General features: G+C 35.7%; 1 protein-coding gene across 3 annotated transcripts in view; it reads right to left on the bottom strand.

Annotated features, from left to right (window-relative positions):
* The window catches only part of LOC127154102 (uncharacterized), a 105,490-nt gene that overhangs the window by 33,144 nt on the left and 58,132 nt on the right, over positions 1-14,214 (bottom strand). For 2 of the 3 annotated variants that reach the window (XM_051095504.1, XM_051095505.1), the window contains exons 13-17: positions 11,394-11,423; positions 11,213-11,236; positions 9,397-9,426; positions 7,485-7,511; positions 7,278-7,304 (exon numbers count right to left, since the gene is read on the bottom strand). In XM_051095504.1, the coding sequence (XP_050951461.1) occupies positions 7,278-7,304; positions 7,485-7,511; positions 9,397-9,426; positions 11,213-11,236; positions 11,394-11,423 (138 nt within the window). Of the gene's footprint in view, positions 1-4,243; positions 4,341-7,277; positions 7,305-7,484; positions 7,512-9,396; positions 9,427-11,212; positions 11,237-11,393; positions 11,424-14,214 lie in introns of those variants that run through there. The other variant, XM_051095506.1, reaches the window with a different exon arrangement.

Below are 14,214 nucleotides of genomic sequence, written 5' to 3'. Positions count from 1 at the left end.
CTGATCTAAATATTCCCTTACAGTTTAATAGTAATGACTTGATAAATTTCTTCACTGATAAACTAGATAACATCAGAAATACAATAACAAATGTAGATTCTACAGTCTAATAAGTCAGCTTCCTTTGCCACACCCAAAGAAAAACTGCAGTGCTTTACAACTATAGGACAGGAAGAGCTAAATAAATGTATTACTGCGTCAAAACCAACAACATGCCTATTAGATCCTGTATTCACTAAATTACTGAAAAAATTGTTACCTGTAGCAGAACAACTGCTTCTCAATATTATTAACTATTAATATTATTAAAGTTGTATCTGCTCAACTGTGCTCCTTCTTGCCCAAAAATGATATGTATGAAGAATTTCACACAGCACAGAAACTGCATTTGTTAAAATCACTAATGACTTGCTTCTTGCGTCAGACCAAGGCTGCATCTCATTGCTCGTTTAACTTGATCTTAGTGCTGCGTTTGACACTATAGATCATGACATACTAATAGATCGACTACAAAATTATGCAGGTATCCAAGGGCAGGCTTTAAAATGGTTTAGATCCTACCTGTCTGATCGCTACCAATTTGTTTATTTAAATGGGGAGTCATTTCAATTATCACCAGTAAAGTATGGAGTGCCACATGGATCTGTCCTAGGTCCTCTGCTATTTTCAATATACATTCTGTCCCTTGGTAATATTATTAGAAAATACGGGATTAGTTTCCATTGTTATGCTGATATATATTATATCAGAACGATATATCTCAACATGACCAGATGAAACTTCTGAATTATCGAAGTTAACAGAGTGTGTTAAAAATGTAAAAGATTGGATGACAAATAATTTTCTGCTATTAAATGCAGATAAGACAGAGATATTACTTGGACCAAAAAACAGTACACAGAATCTCTTGGCTTGCCATTTACAACTAGACGGATGTACTGTTACTTCCACTACAGTCAAAAGTCTGGGTGTTATATTAAACAGCAACTTGTCTTTTGAAAATCATATTTCTTGTGTTACAAAAACAGCATTCTTCCATCTTAGAAACATTGTCAAGCTACAAAACATGTCCAAAATGCAGCTGCTAGAGTCCTTACCAGGTCAAGAAAATATGATCTTATTACCCAAATTTTACAGTCTCTGCACTGGCTACCTATTAGCATATTTTGAGGTTTCGCCATGAAAAAAGGAAGTTGTTATAACTCAGCCATACAATGTCTGATCTGCCCCAAACTTCACGTTTGATTAGAGTCCTGAACACAGGCGCATGCTCATATTCAGTTATAGTCATAGCGCCACCTGTTAGCAACAGGAAGTGACATGTTTTACGCTGTGAGAAACTCCTCCTAAAGATTTCATGAAATCAACATTATATTTGGTCAGTCTAATCTAAAGGCCTTTGCCATGATAAATTGTGAAGATCTTGAGTTTTTGTTGAAAGGCGTGTCCGTAGCGGCCTGTCAAATTTCGATGTTTCGCCATGGGAATAGAAGTTGTTGTAACAACTTCATGGTCTGAAGATCTGAGCCAATTTTGGTGAAAATCAGAAAAAACCGTCTATGAGTTCAAAAAAGTAGGTTTTACAAACTATAGCGAAAAAATGAAACTTTACGGTTTTTACAATTTGTTGTCCATTTGACTCGGCATGAGCCAAGGAATCAAAGGGAAAAAAATTCCTTCTAGCCTTACGGTTCAAAAGTTATTAGCATAAAATGATTGAAACTTTGGACAAGTGGTGGCAGTAGAGAGTTTGAGACACAGAGTCCAAATTTGCTATGGTTAATGTTGAGACTGTGCTTGGCCCCTTATAATAATCCTTAGAAGAACAATAGGGCCCTTCGCCCCTTAATTAAGGGGAACACTTAATGACAGCCTTAAGGTTCCTTAAGTTGACCCTTTTCTTGCAACCCCAGTTTCACCAAGAGTACCCTTAACCTTGTAACTAAGGAATTTCTTAGCTTAAGGGCTTTCATGCAACCAGGCACTTGGGAATTTGGAGGCCAAGTCAATGCCTTAAACTCATTGTTGTGCTCCTCAAACAAGAACCATTTTTGCTTTGTGGTAGGGTGCATTATCCTGCTGATAGAGGCCACAGCCACCAGGAAATACCATTTCCATGAAAGGGTGCACATTGTAGGGAACAATGCTTAGGTAGGTGGGTTGTGTCAAAGTAACATCCACATGGATGGCAGAACATTTCCCAGCAGAACATTGCCCAAAGCATCACTCTGTTTCACCGGCTTGCCATCTTCCCATAGTCAATCCTGGTGCCATGTGATCCCAGGTAAGTGATGCACACGCACCCGGCCATCCACGTGATGTAAAAGAAAATGTGATTCATCAGACCAGGTCACCTTCTTCCATTGCTCTGTGGTCTAGTTCTGATGCTCATGTGTCCACTGTTGGCACTTTCGCTGGTATGCATATGTAGCCCCATACACAACAAACTGCAATGCACTGTGTATTCTGACACCTTTCCATCAGAACCAGCATTAACTTCTTGAGCAATCTTAACCCTTTCACTGGTGAGTTTAAAATATTCTCTCTGACCCCCTAGAGTGAGCTTTTTTTAGGCTGACCATTATTTTAGAACGTTTTTAGAAGGCGTCATGATTGTCACGTGACACACCGCTTTTATTTAGTTTCTCCTTTTTTTATTTAAAATATTCACACAGTTGCTTACCATGTCTTCAACTATCTAATATTCTGATTCACGAATACATGTAAGTGAGTGTATTTTGCCGTTTTAAAACCTTTATAAATGATCTGGATCGTGATCTATAACGGTAGATGGGTGCCACCATGTTTGTTCTCACTGCTGTTCAGAGAGTCCTGTCAGTCGGATTTACAGCACGTAAATTCACCAGTTTCTCCCAAAATACACGCAAGTGAAATACACGCTGTGAACTAGTGTTGTTTTTTAGTGTTGTAGTTTTAGTCTAGTCTTTGTATGAAGCTGTCATTTAAATTTTATTATTAGTTTTAGTCACGTTCATACTCTTTTTAGTCTAGTCAAGTTTTAGTCAACTAAAAGTCTGATCATTTTAGTCTTATTTTAGTCATAATTATCCATGACTATTTTCGTCTAGTTTTAGTCAACGAAAACTGATGACATTTGAACATTTGGCTGAAACAGTCTCTTTTTAGTAATGCAATTCTATTTAACCCAATCAATATAGTATGTAAAATATTGATGTCATATACGCTTATTTATTAAAATAAAAGATAACATGGGCAATGATAAATGCATGGGCAAAAGCAATGATAACAGCAACTATTGTTTTTTGTTTTTTTTTTTTGTCACAGGGCCAGTGAAAATTTTGACCGGGCAAGTAAAAATTTGAACCACCGGCCCGACCGGGCCAGCAGAAAAAAAATCCTTAGTGTTGAGCCCTGCATAGCGACATACCGAGTTGATTCCCCTTTCACCTCTCCCTGCGTTTAAGATGCATATGCATGGGGGTTTGCGGTTACGTCGCAATATTGTAAGTATTTCTGTTTTAAACCATGAAGGCGAGCCGATGGATATCAAACTTTACGCAATAGTTATGCCGATGAATGTCTTAACTTCAGTTTTAACTTTACAATTAACTATACAGAAAGTGAAAATAAAAAATAACGGCCATTTTTCTAACGCTGCAATACGGCGCATATTCTCTCAGACACGAATCTACTTCAACATGTGCTGATAACGGCATATAACTGTCTAATAGTCTTAATAATTGTAATTTCAGGCCTATAATCCCCCCCCGGACCACGAGTGGGGCTTGAGAAAGTGACGTCGCCTGCATCTGCGCAGTGTAACCTGATGCAGCTCACTTCAGAAATACTGGTCAACGAAAATGAAGAGACATTTTAGCATAGTTTTTATTTCGTAAACCACATTTAGTCTCGTTTTTATTCGTCAACAATATTGCATTATACATTTAATTATAGTCATCGTCACACGACCAGCATTTACGTTGCTCTTCTCGTTTTCGTCACGTGATAAAGGATGGTTGACGACGATATTTAGTCAATTTTCATTGACGAAAGCAACACTACTGTGAACTGGAAAAGGAATGGAGTGAATTATATTGTTACTTACACTATGTGTATCTGACATGAATCAAACACGATTACATGATTATATTATGTTATTATATGACAAGAGCAGCACACATCTCTCTGGTTCAGCGTCAGCCATTGCGCGAAAACGCAGTTTGAATTTGGCAGTTGCGTGACGTCACCGAACGTTCTAAATCCCATATATGGGACTGTACCTTTTAAAGGGCTAAACTATAGTAGCTCCTCTGTTGGATTGGACCTCACAGGCAGGCCTTCACCCCCCACGTGCATCACTGTAGGAAACATGTCAAATGGAACACAGTTCATGCACAGACCTCACTTCTAAAGAGCTGGTTATCTGAATCAGGTGTGTTGATTAAGAGTGACATGCAAAATATGCAGAGTGGTAGAATGCGAGGACTGGAATTGAGAACCACTGCTTTAAACTATTCCGTTCAATCTCAATGACTCACTTAACAGTAACTTGCTCCCATCTACTGGTGGTTTTAATTTCACATTTGAGGAAATCTTTTCATTTTTCCATGTTTTATGTTTAAAATATCAAAACATTATTTAAGTATTTGTAACAGCAGGTTAAAGCATGCCATGTCCCTCTGAGCTGCTTCAAACAATGTGTAAATACATCTAAATGCCACCATGTGCGTCGCTAGGCCATTTTTTGTGATTAGCTTCATAAACTGTACATGAATTTGTGATCGCCTCAGTACTCTTTTAATTTCATATGAAAAGGCAGCAGACTTTTCGGCTCCTCCCCGTCTTTCAGCGTGTCATTCGCAGACCGCAGCAGCGCAGAGAGGGAAACAAAGGGCAAGGTTTGTTTATCAATAGATTGTTATAATACCTGCATCTGTGCAGTTTTTTGTTAAAATATCATGGGGGGAGCAATCAATTCCCTATCTACTGTGGAATACGTTTTTGCTGCGTTTTACAGCTGTTTCTTCCAACGAAAATGAAGCATATAAACACATACTTTATAAAACGATCATGTTTCCATTTTCATTTGAAAACGTAACTTTCAATATAATACATATTACAGTGCATGAGGCTGTTTGAGGTTTGCATATTTGAGTAAAGGAAAGAGGGTTGTACTAGAAATACAAACAGTAAAATTTTGTATTTGTACAGTAAACAGATCATGAAGGCCTGTATTTGGATTATTCACTATTCAAATGTTATACCTATCTACGCAATACAGTGAAATACTGCAATAAGTTTAGTATAACACACCTATTAGTCAAACATTTTTTATTATTATTTATTTATTTATTTTTTATTATTATACCCTCACTGGGGGCTGAGCCCCCTAAAATGAAAATCCTATTTTGTTGATACTGATTTAATTTGTTTGGTACCAGCCCACACACACAAAAAAGGCTTTATAAAGGTTAAAATGCCCATAAAAGGTAAAAATCAGTTTAAACTTATTGGAAAAGATTAATTTCTATCACTGCTGTGAACTGTGAAACCTTACAGACTTCACCAATTAATTTCTTCAGGTTTTTTTGCCCACCATTATTTGCTTTCACTTTAATGCTGATCTTGAATGAAGCATGTGTGTTGCTATGCTCTTTAAACAAAACAAACTGTGATTGGTCCTCTGCCAGTTGGAGCAGCTACAGAGAATTTATGGTATGACTCAAAGGTTTGTCTATGTAAGGCGACACTATCAATGATCCACACATCTTTTCTTACAGGTGTTTTTGTTGTTGTTTGCAGTCACACACATAATTAAAATCAGAGTAAAAGTATTAATTTTCTCTTTAAAATGTACTGATATAAGTCAACAAAATATTTATACTATAAATATACAAAAACTGTATTTAAGCACAGTAACAAATTATTTGTACTTATATACTTACTGGCTTCCAGTTATTTTTAGGATTGATTTTAAAGTAATTTTACTCCTTTATTAATCACTCAGTGGCCTAGGACCTAAATACAGTGCAGATATGTTCACTGAATATAAACCCAACAGACCACTCAGATCACTAGGATCAAGTCAGTTAGAAATACCATAAGTTCACACAAAACAAGGGGAATCTGCTTTTAGCTAGTATGCCGCTCATAGTGGGAATCAGCTTCCAGAAGAGATCAGATTTGATAAAACATTAGCCACATTTAAATCCAGACTCAAAACTGTTTAGTTGTGCATTTACCGAATGAACACTGTTACATCTAAACTGATTGCACTGTATTTTATGTATACTAATTTTTATTCTTAACTATTTTAATTAATTCATAATTAATTCATAATTTAATTCCTTTTATGTACAGTACTGTGAATTACTATTGTGTATGAAATGTGCTAAATAAATAAACTTGCCTTGCCTATATTAACTCTATTGTTGCAAAATAAAACTTTTTACATTTTTGTATTAGTTGTAATACTTAAAGTGTTCAGGTTTCTTGCCTCTATCTGTTATAGCAGCACATAGAAAGAGAAACGAGATTTTAAGTAAATGAACATATGACCATTGTCACGAGTCTGGTCGGTGTTCTGCGGACTGCTCGCCGCCGGATGTTGCTCTCGCCTTTCCGTTTCGCTCTGACTGTTGCGTCGCACTTCGGACTGCGTCTCCCATCCTACACCGCACTGATTGCGTCAGCCCCCGTGACCAATCAGGCTTCCTATAAAGCCCGGACTTCCCCAGTTTATGTTACGGATTGTTGTGATTGTATTGTTGTATTCCTAGTGTATTCCTAGCTCCTGTTCCAAGTTCCTAGTTCCTGGTTTTTTGATCTCCCGCCTGGTTTTCTCGTTTACGTCTGTCTAGCTGCCTGCCTTGTGGATTATCGCGCTTGTTTATTGGATCTTTCTCTTTGACTGCCTGTGACACTCCTGTCTGCTCCTGTCTCGACCCTGCCTGTTCGACCTTGTGTCTGTCTTGTTTGATTAAATAAAGCTTGCATATGGATCCGCTCGCCTCTCGTCAATCACTCCTGGTAACAACCATGACAGAAACACTGAGAAGATACTGTGTGATTCTCCTTCACATCACTGCCTCATCTGATTTTTTTTTTTTATAAATGAGCTGTAACAGTTACAGTATTGTTGTTTGTGAGCATAGTTCAATCCATCATTCTGAATTATCAATGAACAATACTTTTCACAGCATTTATTGCTTAATGTTATTTTATATTTTTAACATTAGTTCAGTGATGTAAAATATGTGATGTTTTGATATTTGAGTATCAGCTGTAATACTTACTCCGCTGCAGTTTTCTACAGATCTTCTCTTCATGTCACAACAGCACATAAAAACAGAAATGAGATTATAAGTAAATGAACAAAGATACCGTGCAAAATACTGAATCGTTTTTACAAATCAAAATTTGCTCCCAAAAATCAATATGTGACTGCCAAATATGCCCCTGTGTTCTTCATATTGCTTGACTGTTACATATATTATACTTACGTATTTGTTTAGAGATGTTGTTTTCAACTGTCACAGCAAGACATAGAAAAAGAGAAATGAGGATATTATAAATACATGATTAGATGAACATGACAAAAACACTGAGAAGATACTGTGTAATTCTAATAATCACTTCATCATATGCAGGGGTGTAAAATACTTAAGTAATTGATTTCTGTACTTAAGTATTATTTTGGGGTATTTGTACTTTTTTCAAATACAGTTTAATTACACTTGACTACTTGCACTTTTACTTGATTTTGTTTCTGAAGAAAAAAACTACTTTTTACTCCTTACAATTTATTTCAACTAAAAGTATTAATTACATTGATGCATTTTTATTTTATCTTACATATGGTACATGTAAGCACAAACATGCACGCTAATGAGATTTGTTTTCATGCATCAAACACATGCGTTACGCACATTGTTCTGCGTAAGAAGATGTCAATGGGGGTTATATGGCTTAATGTTGTCTTCTCTTTGTGTAATTTTTTTGAAACATCTTTGGACATGCCGCACAATTGTATTATATACAGAAATACTGTACGGGATGATACATATGGGATTGTGCTAAGGTGTATAAGATGGATTTTTTTGTTCCACTGTGCTGCATTTTGTTTGCTGTTATTGCACTAGATAGATGTGTGATTGTGTGATCTGTGCCATTGTGATTTGTTTTTGTTCTCCTTTAATCTTTTATATGTCTATCTGACATTACAATTTATATCATTTATTTTTAGGCAATTTCACTTTGCATTGAGAAGATGGTTTAATAAGATAAAACAACACCCCCCCCCACCAATGACAATGTACTCATTTAATACTTGAGTACAGTTTGAAGTTGTACTTCTTTTGTTTGTTTGTTTACTTTCACTTTAGCCAGACACTTTTGAGTAAAATATTTACTGAGTATCTGTACTCACTTGAGTATAATTTTTGAGTACTTTTTACAACTCTGATCATCATAATTTATTAATGATCTGTAACAATTACAGCAATGTTGTATGTGTGGGCATTAGTTACTAATAATCATTAATGTGAATGAACAGTAGCACATCATTTATCAAGTAATGCATCCTTCTTCAATGCAAGTAAATGACTCACGTATGCAACCAAATTCACAGCCAAGCAAATAAAAATGTCTGAAATAAATCACTGACCAGTAAACTGTGATTAAATTCTAGTGAGAAAGGCATATACTACATTTGATGCACCAGATATAAATGTTGTTTTCTCTATTATATAGAGATAGAGATTGGATTGAATTTGAAAATAATCGATGAAAACGTACAACATGATTGTTAAGTTGACATTAAAGCAACAAACAATCAGCTTCTCATAATGTACAATCTACTTGAGGGAACATATAATTTAAAGTCGTCTTGGACTATTGTAATTTAATTTTAACCAGATGAAAATATTTTACATTTTAGTAACTATAGAGTTTTCACCCCTCATTATTGTTCAGCCCCACTTCCAAAGATTCCCCTATGCCTCTAAATTGTAATACTAACTGTTTTTAATTACACTTACATATTTCAAGTCTAGCAAGTAAAATAGACTTGTAGTTGGTGAGTTGTATCCATAGACAGATGTAATGTTAATTTATATTTGTTTTAACATTACCTCAGTTCAGTGTCACTTAATCACACAAATTCAAATACAGTTGTGAATCACATAGTCCAAAATAACAGAGCAAAGGACAGCAGGACTGAGACAATGTAATGCAGCTCAAGCAGCTCAATACTGGGAAAATCAGACATTAATTATTGCAGTAAAATCAAACACAAGCTTGCTTAAGATAAATCTATTTATAATGACTACGGAAAAATACATTATATATTTAAATTCTACTGTACCACAGTAAAGCTCTTTTTTTTTCTCTTGTTATATCAGCTGTAACACTTACACAATTCCTTGAGTTTTTCAGAGATCTCGGCTTCATGTCACAGCAGCACATAGAAACAGAAACGAGGAGATTATAATTGAATGATCAGTTGAACATGACAGACACAATAAGAAAATACTGATTCTTTATGTGCTTCTGATAATCACTTCATCATCTGCATGACTTTATTACTGATCTGTAACAATTACAGTAATGTTGTAATTGTAAATATTAGTCATCATTAATGTGAATTCATAATAAACAATACTTTCCACAGCATTTATTGGTTAATGTTAATTTTCATGTTTTAACATCAGTTCAGTGATGTCTCAATCAATGGCTAAATATTAAAAGAGAAGTACACTTCCAGAACAACCATTCACAAATAATTTACTCACCCCCTTGTCAAAGATGTTCATGTCTTTCTGTCTTCAGTCGTAAAGAAGTTATGGGTTTTGAGGAAAACATTTCAGGATTTTTCTTCATATAATGGACTTCATTGGTGAACTTCCAAAATGTAGTTTAAATGCAGCTTTAAAGGGCTCTAAACGATCACAGCAGAGGAAAAAGGGTCTTAGCTAGCGAAATGATCAGTCATTTTTTTTTTTTCCTGAAAAATACAAATTTGTATACTTTTTAAGCACAAAAGCTTGTGTAGCACAGGCTCTAGGTTGCGCATTCACGACACTACGTACTACTGAATCAGGTCGAAAGGTCACGCGGAACTACAGATCCAGTGTTTACAAAGCAAACGCACAAAGACTAAGAAAGTGCAAGTAAGTCAAACGCTGTTTACAAACAAAAAGGTACAACGATGTTGGATGATTCTGAAGTTGTAGGAGAAAATTAGATGGAGTTTTTTGCCATACTCTACCTTTTTGAGCCGGAGTACACACGATGAACTTAGACGTGATTCGTAGTAGTGATGGGAAGTTCGGATCATCGACGCTGACCTTTGACTCTCGTTCAGCAAAATGAACTAATCTTTTTTTGAGTCATTTAGTTTATTTTAGCAAATATATAATTAAAATGTTATGTGTTACTTCCCTAACACATCTACTGCTTACACAAAGATTGATCACACTACAAACAAGACAAAACTATAATGCTATAAGAAACAGAAAAGATTAATTCATTGTTTACCTGGGTCTTTAGGCTATGATTAGCTCACCTCACCTCTTATATGACAAGTTTTTGGGTCGTTCGTTCATCACGTGACAGCCCCATAAGGTGAACGAACGACTCGTAAAACCCGAAGACTCGAAACAGGTGAACTAATTCCAGTACAGAACCTAATAGGATGTTGCGCATGCGCGACTGAACAAATCACTCCTAGAGATGACTCGTTCTTCCCGAGTCACATTAAAGATTTGTTCAAAATGAACGAATCGTTCAAGAATGACCCATCACTAATTCATAGCTTTGTGAACGTACATCCCAGATCCTGTGCTACATGAGCTTTTGTGGTTAAAATTGATACAAATTTGTATTTTTTGAAAAAAATTTGCATGATCGTTTCGCTAGATAAGACCCTTCTTCCTCGGCTGGGATCGTTTAGAGCCCCTTGAAGCTGCATTTAAACCACATTTTGGAAGTTTAAAATTGGGGCACCAATAAAGTCCATTATATGGAGAAAAATTCTGAAATGCTTTTCTCAAAAACCATAATTTCTTTACGACTGAAGACAGAAAGACATGAACATCTTGGATGACATGGGGGTGAGTAAATTATCTGTAAATTGTTGTTCTGGAAGTGGACGTCTCCTTTAACTATAAAAACTATATTTAAACTCTACTGTAAACTCATTTTCTCTTGCTCCATCAGTATTAATACTTACACAATTCTTTTTCAAAATCCTCCACTTCAAATCACAGCAGCACACAGAAACAGAGAAATGAGATTATAACCAATTGATCAGATGAGATCAGACAAATTTTGACTATGAAAAACTACATATATTTGAAATAATGTAGCACAAGAAAGCATTTTTTTCATTCTGTATTAGCTACAGTACTTACATGTTTTCTTCAGTGTTTCACAGCTGTTCACTTCATGTCATAGCAGCACATAGAAACAGAAAAATTAGGAGATTATAATCTGTGTTGATGAAAGCTACTTTAAAAAGTAATGTGTTACAGTACTGCACTCCCTCCTAACAAATAACTATATATATATGTGACTTTGTTACATTTTATGGAAAGTAATGCTGTAATGTGTGAGCAGGGAAGAGCTAAGGAAATGTTTTATTTTTGTTTAATGTTTAAAATTTACAAACACAGACGCAATCCAAGAAAAATCAAAAAACCCAAAAGGGTGACACAGATAGCCTTGTTGTCTGCCAACATAGTCCTATAGCACAACTCAGTTCATCTTTATTTATTTCCCGAAGGCAATTTGTTTGCAGCAGACAAGCATTCTACATAAAACAATGAGAAACACAACACAAAAATCACACTTTGTTTCCTTTCCAAAGAATCCCATCTCAAATTTAAAAACTTTACAGCTGTAGGGATAAAAGAGTGTCTAAACCTATTTGTTTTACTAATAGGGGTTCTATCCGAATACCAGAAGGGAGAAAATGAAACTCATGATGCATATGGTGTAAATCATCTAACAGAATACTCTGGGCTTTACCTAAAACCTGTCTATGATATAAGTGGGCCAAAGACAACTGCTTTCTCTCTGTAATTTTACTTCCCTGGTTTACAATCCTCTCAAGACAATTCTTGTTTTTCACATTTAGAGAATTAAACCAGCACAACAGAGAGAAAGATAACAGTGACTCAATATAGGATCTATAAAACATGCACATCAATGTTTTGTCCACATTAAATGTTTTCGCAAGCAGTACAATCTTTGCTGACCCCTCTTACACAAAACCTCAGTATTTGTAGAAAAAGACAACTTGTTATCCAAGACAGTACCCAAATACTTGTAGTGTTTGACACTCTCAATACCCACTCCATTTATACATGTTTGCTTATACTGAATAGATTTCCTCTTAGAGTTAAAGTCAATAGTCATCTCCTTAGTTTTAGACACATTTAGTTTTAAAAAAGCATTCTGACACCAAATGATAAAATCATCAACCACCGGATCATGCATAGAGTCCTCCTCACTCAATAAGCTAACAATTACAGAATCGTCAGCAAATTTTATAATATGCCTGTTAATAAAACTACTCTTACAGTCATTTGTGTACAAGATAAATAATAGAGGAGAGAGGACACATCCTTGAGGTGATCCAGTAGATGACACCAACCACTGAGAAAAACAATCATTTACTTTAACTCTCTGTGCTCTCTGCACAAGGAAATCTAAAATCCATCCTACAAGACTAAAATCCACACCAAATTCATTTATAAGTTTCTCAACCAAAATATGTGGCTGAATGGTATTGAAAGCGGATGAAAAATCAATAAAAAGTAATTTAACAAATGTTTTCGGCTTATCCAAATGCTGAAATACTAAGTGTAAGAGAGTCACTACTGCATCCTCTACCCCCCGCTTAGACCTATATGCAAATTGAAGGGGGTCTAGAGAACTCTCTATCTTTTGCACTATTGCTTTCTTTACTAATTTTTCTAAACTTTTCATGACTATAGATGTGAGCGCCACAGGTATAAAATCATCCAATATCTGTGCATTATGCTTTTTCGGCACAGGAATCACAGTAGACTGCTTCCACAGAACAGGTACACAGAACAAGTGACAAAGCAAAAATTTCATAAAATATTGGACCTAACTGCTCAGCACATTCTTTGAGTAATCTTCCCCCTATGTTATCAGGTCCGGGCGCCTTCCTACTTTTACACATTTTAAAAACTGTTATCACATCTCTCACATCAAAAAAGACACAATCATGCTCCCCATTTATTCTACATACATTTTTCAACCCCTCAATTCCCTGATTAAAATCATTAGTATCAATTCTTAAATAAAAATGATTAAAATCATGTGACAAAATGGCATCTGAACTGAATCCATCCAGATTAATTCTATTATTACTTTTCCTACTATCCTGGCCTGTTATTAAATGCATTCCATCTCAAGCAGAACCTAAGTTTCCCGTTTTCAATTTTGTCTCAAGATCTTCCTTATAGGCAACTTTAGCCCTCCTGATTTCACACTTAATTTCTCGTTTTAGCCTATAATATTCAGCTATATTTCCTTCTTTAAATGCCCTGCTTCTTTTTGACAGAAGAATCTTGAGTGACTTTGTAACCCACGGTATACTATTTGGAAATTTCCTAAACGATTTCACCGGTATTAACATATCCTCACAAAACATCACATAACTACAAATTACATCTGTTAATTCATCAAAGTCCAAACCAGAGTTCATAAAAACGGACCAGTCCGTACAATCCATACACCCTTTTAAACATAGCGTTGCATCTTCAGACCAGTCTTTCATCTTAACTAGCTGTGCCTTTTCACGTTTCAAGACAGTTTTATATGTGGGAACAAGTAATACCATATTGTGATCTGAGGTTCCCAAAGATGGTTTAGCAAGTGACTTGTAGGCTCCTTTAATTGACCCATAATTGTCCAAAATTTTTTCGTTATGTGTTCGGCAAGTTACATACTGACTGAAGTGGCCCAATGCTTTCTTCAACGTGTAGTTATTAAAATCTCCAAGAATAAAACAAGGTGCATTAGGAGATACAGACTGCGATTCATGCACCACGCGTTCGATCTCTTTTGCCGCATTGTCCTCGTTTGCTCGGGGATGAATGTAAACAACCGTAACGAACAGCTGGGTAAATTCGCGAGGCAAATGCTGAGGTCTTAATGCCACAGTCAGCAACTCAATATCTTTGGTGCACACTCTCTCCT

Source organism: Labeo rohita, chromosome 22 (assembly GCF_022985175.1).
Source record: "Labeo rohita strain BAU-BD-2019 chromosome 22, IGBB_LRoh.1.0, whole genome shotgun sequence".
Classification (NCBI taxonomy): Eukaryota; Metazoa; Chordata; class Actinopteri; order Cypriniformes; family Cyprinidae; genus Labeo; species Labeo rohita.
Note: the sequence above shows the minus strand (reverse complement) of the source record. Positions and strands in the feature narration are given on the sequence as shown.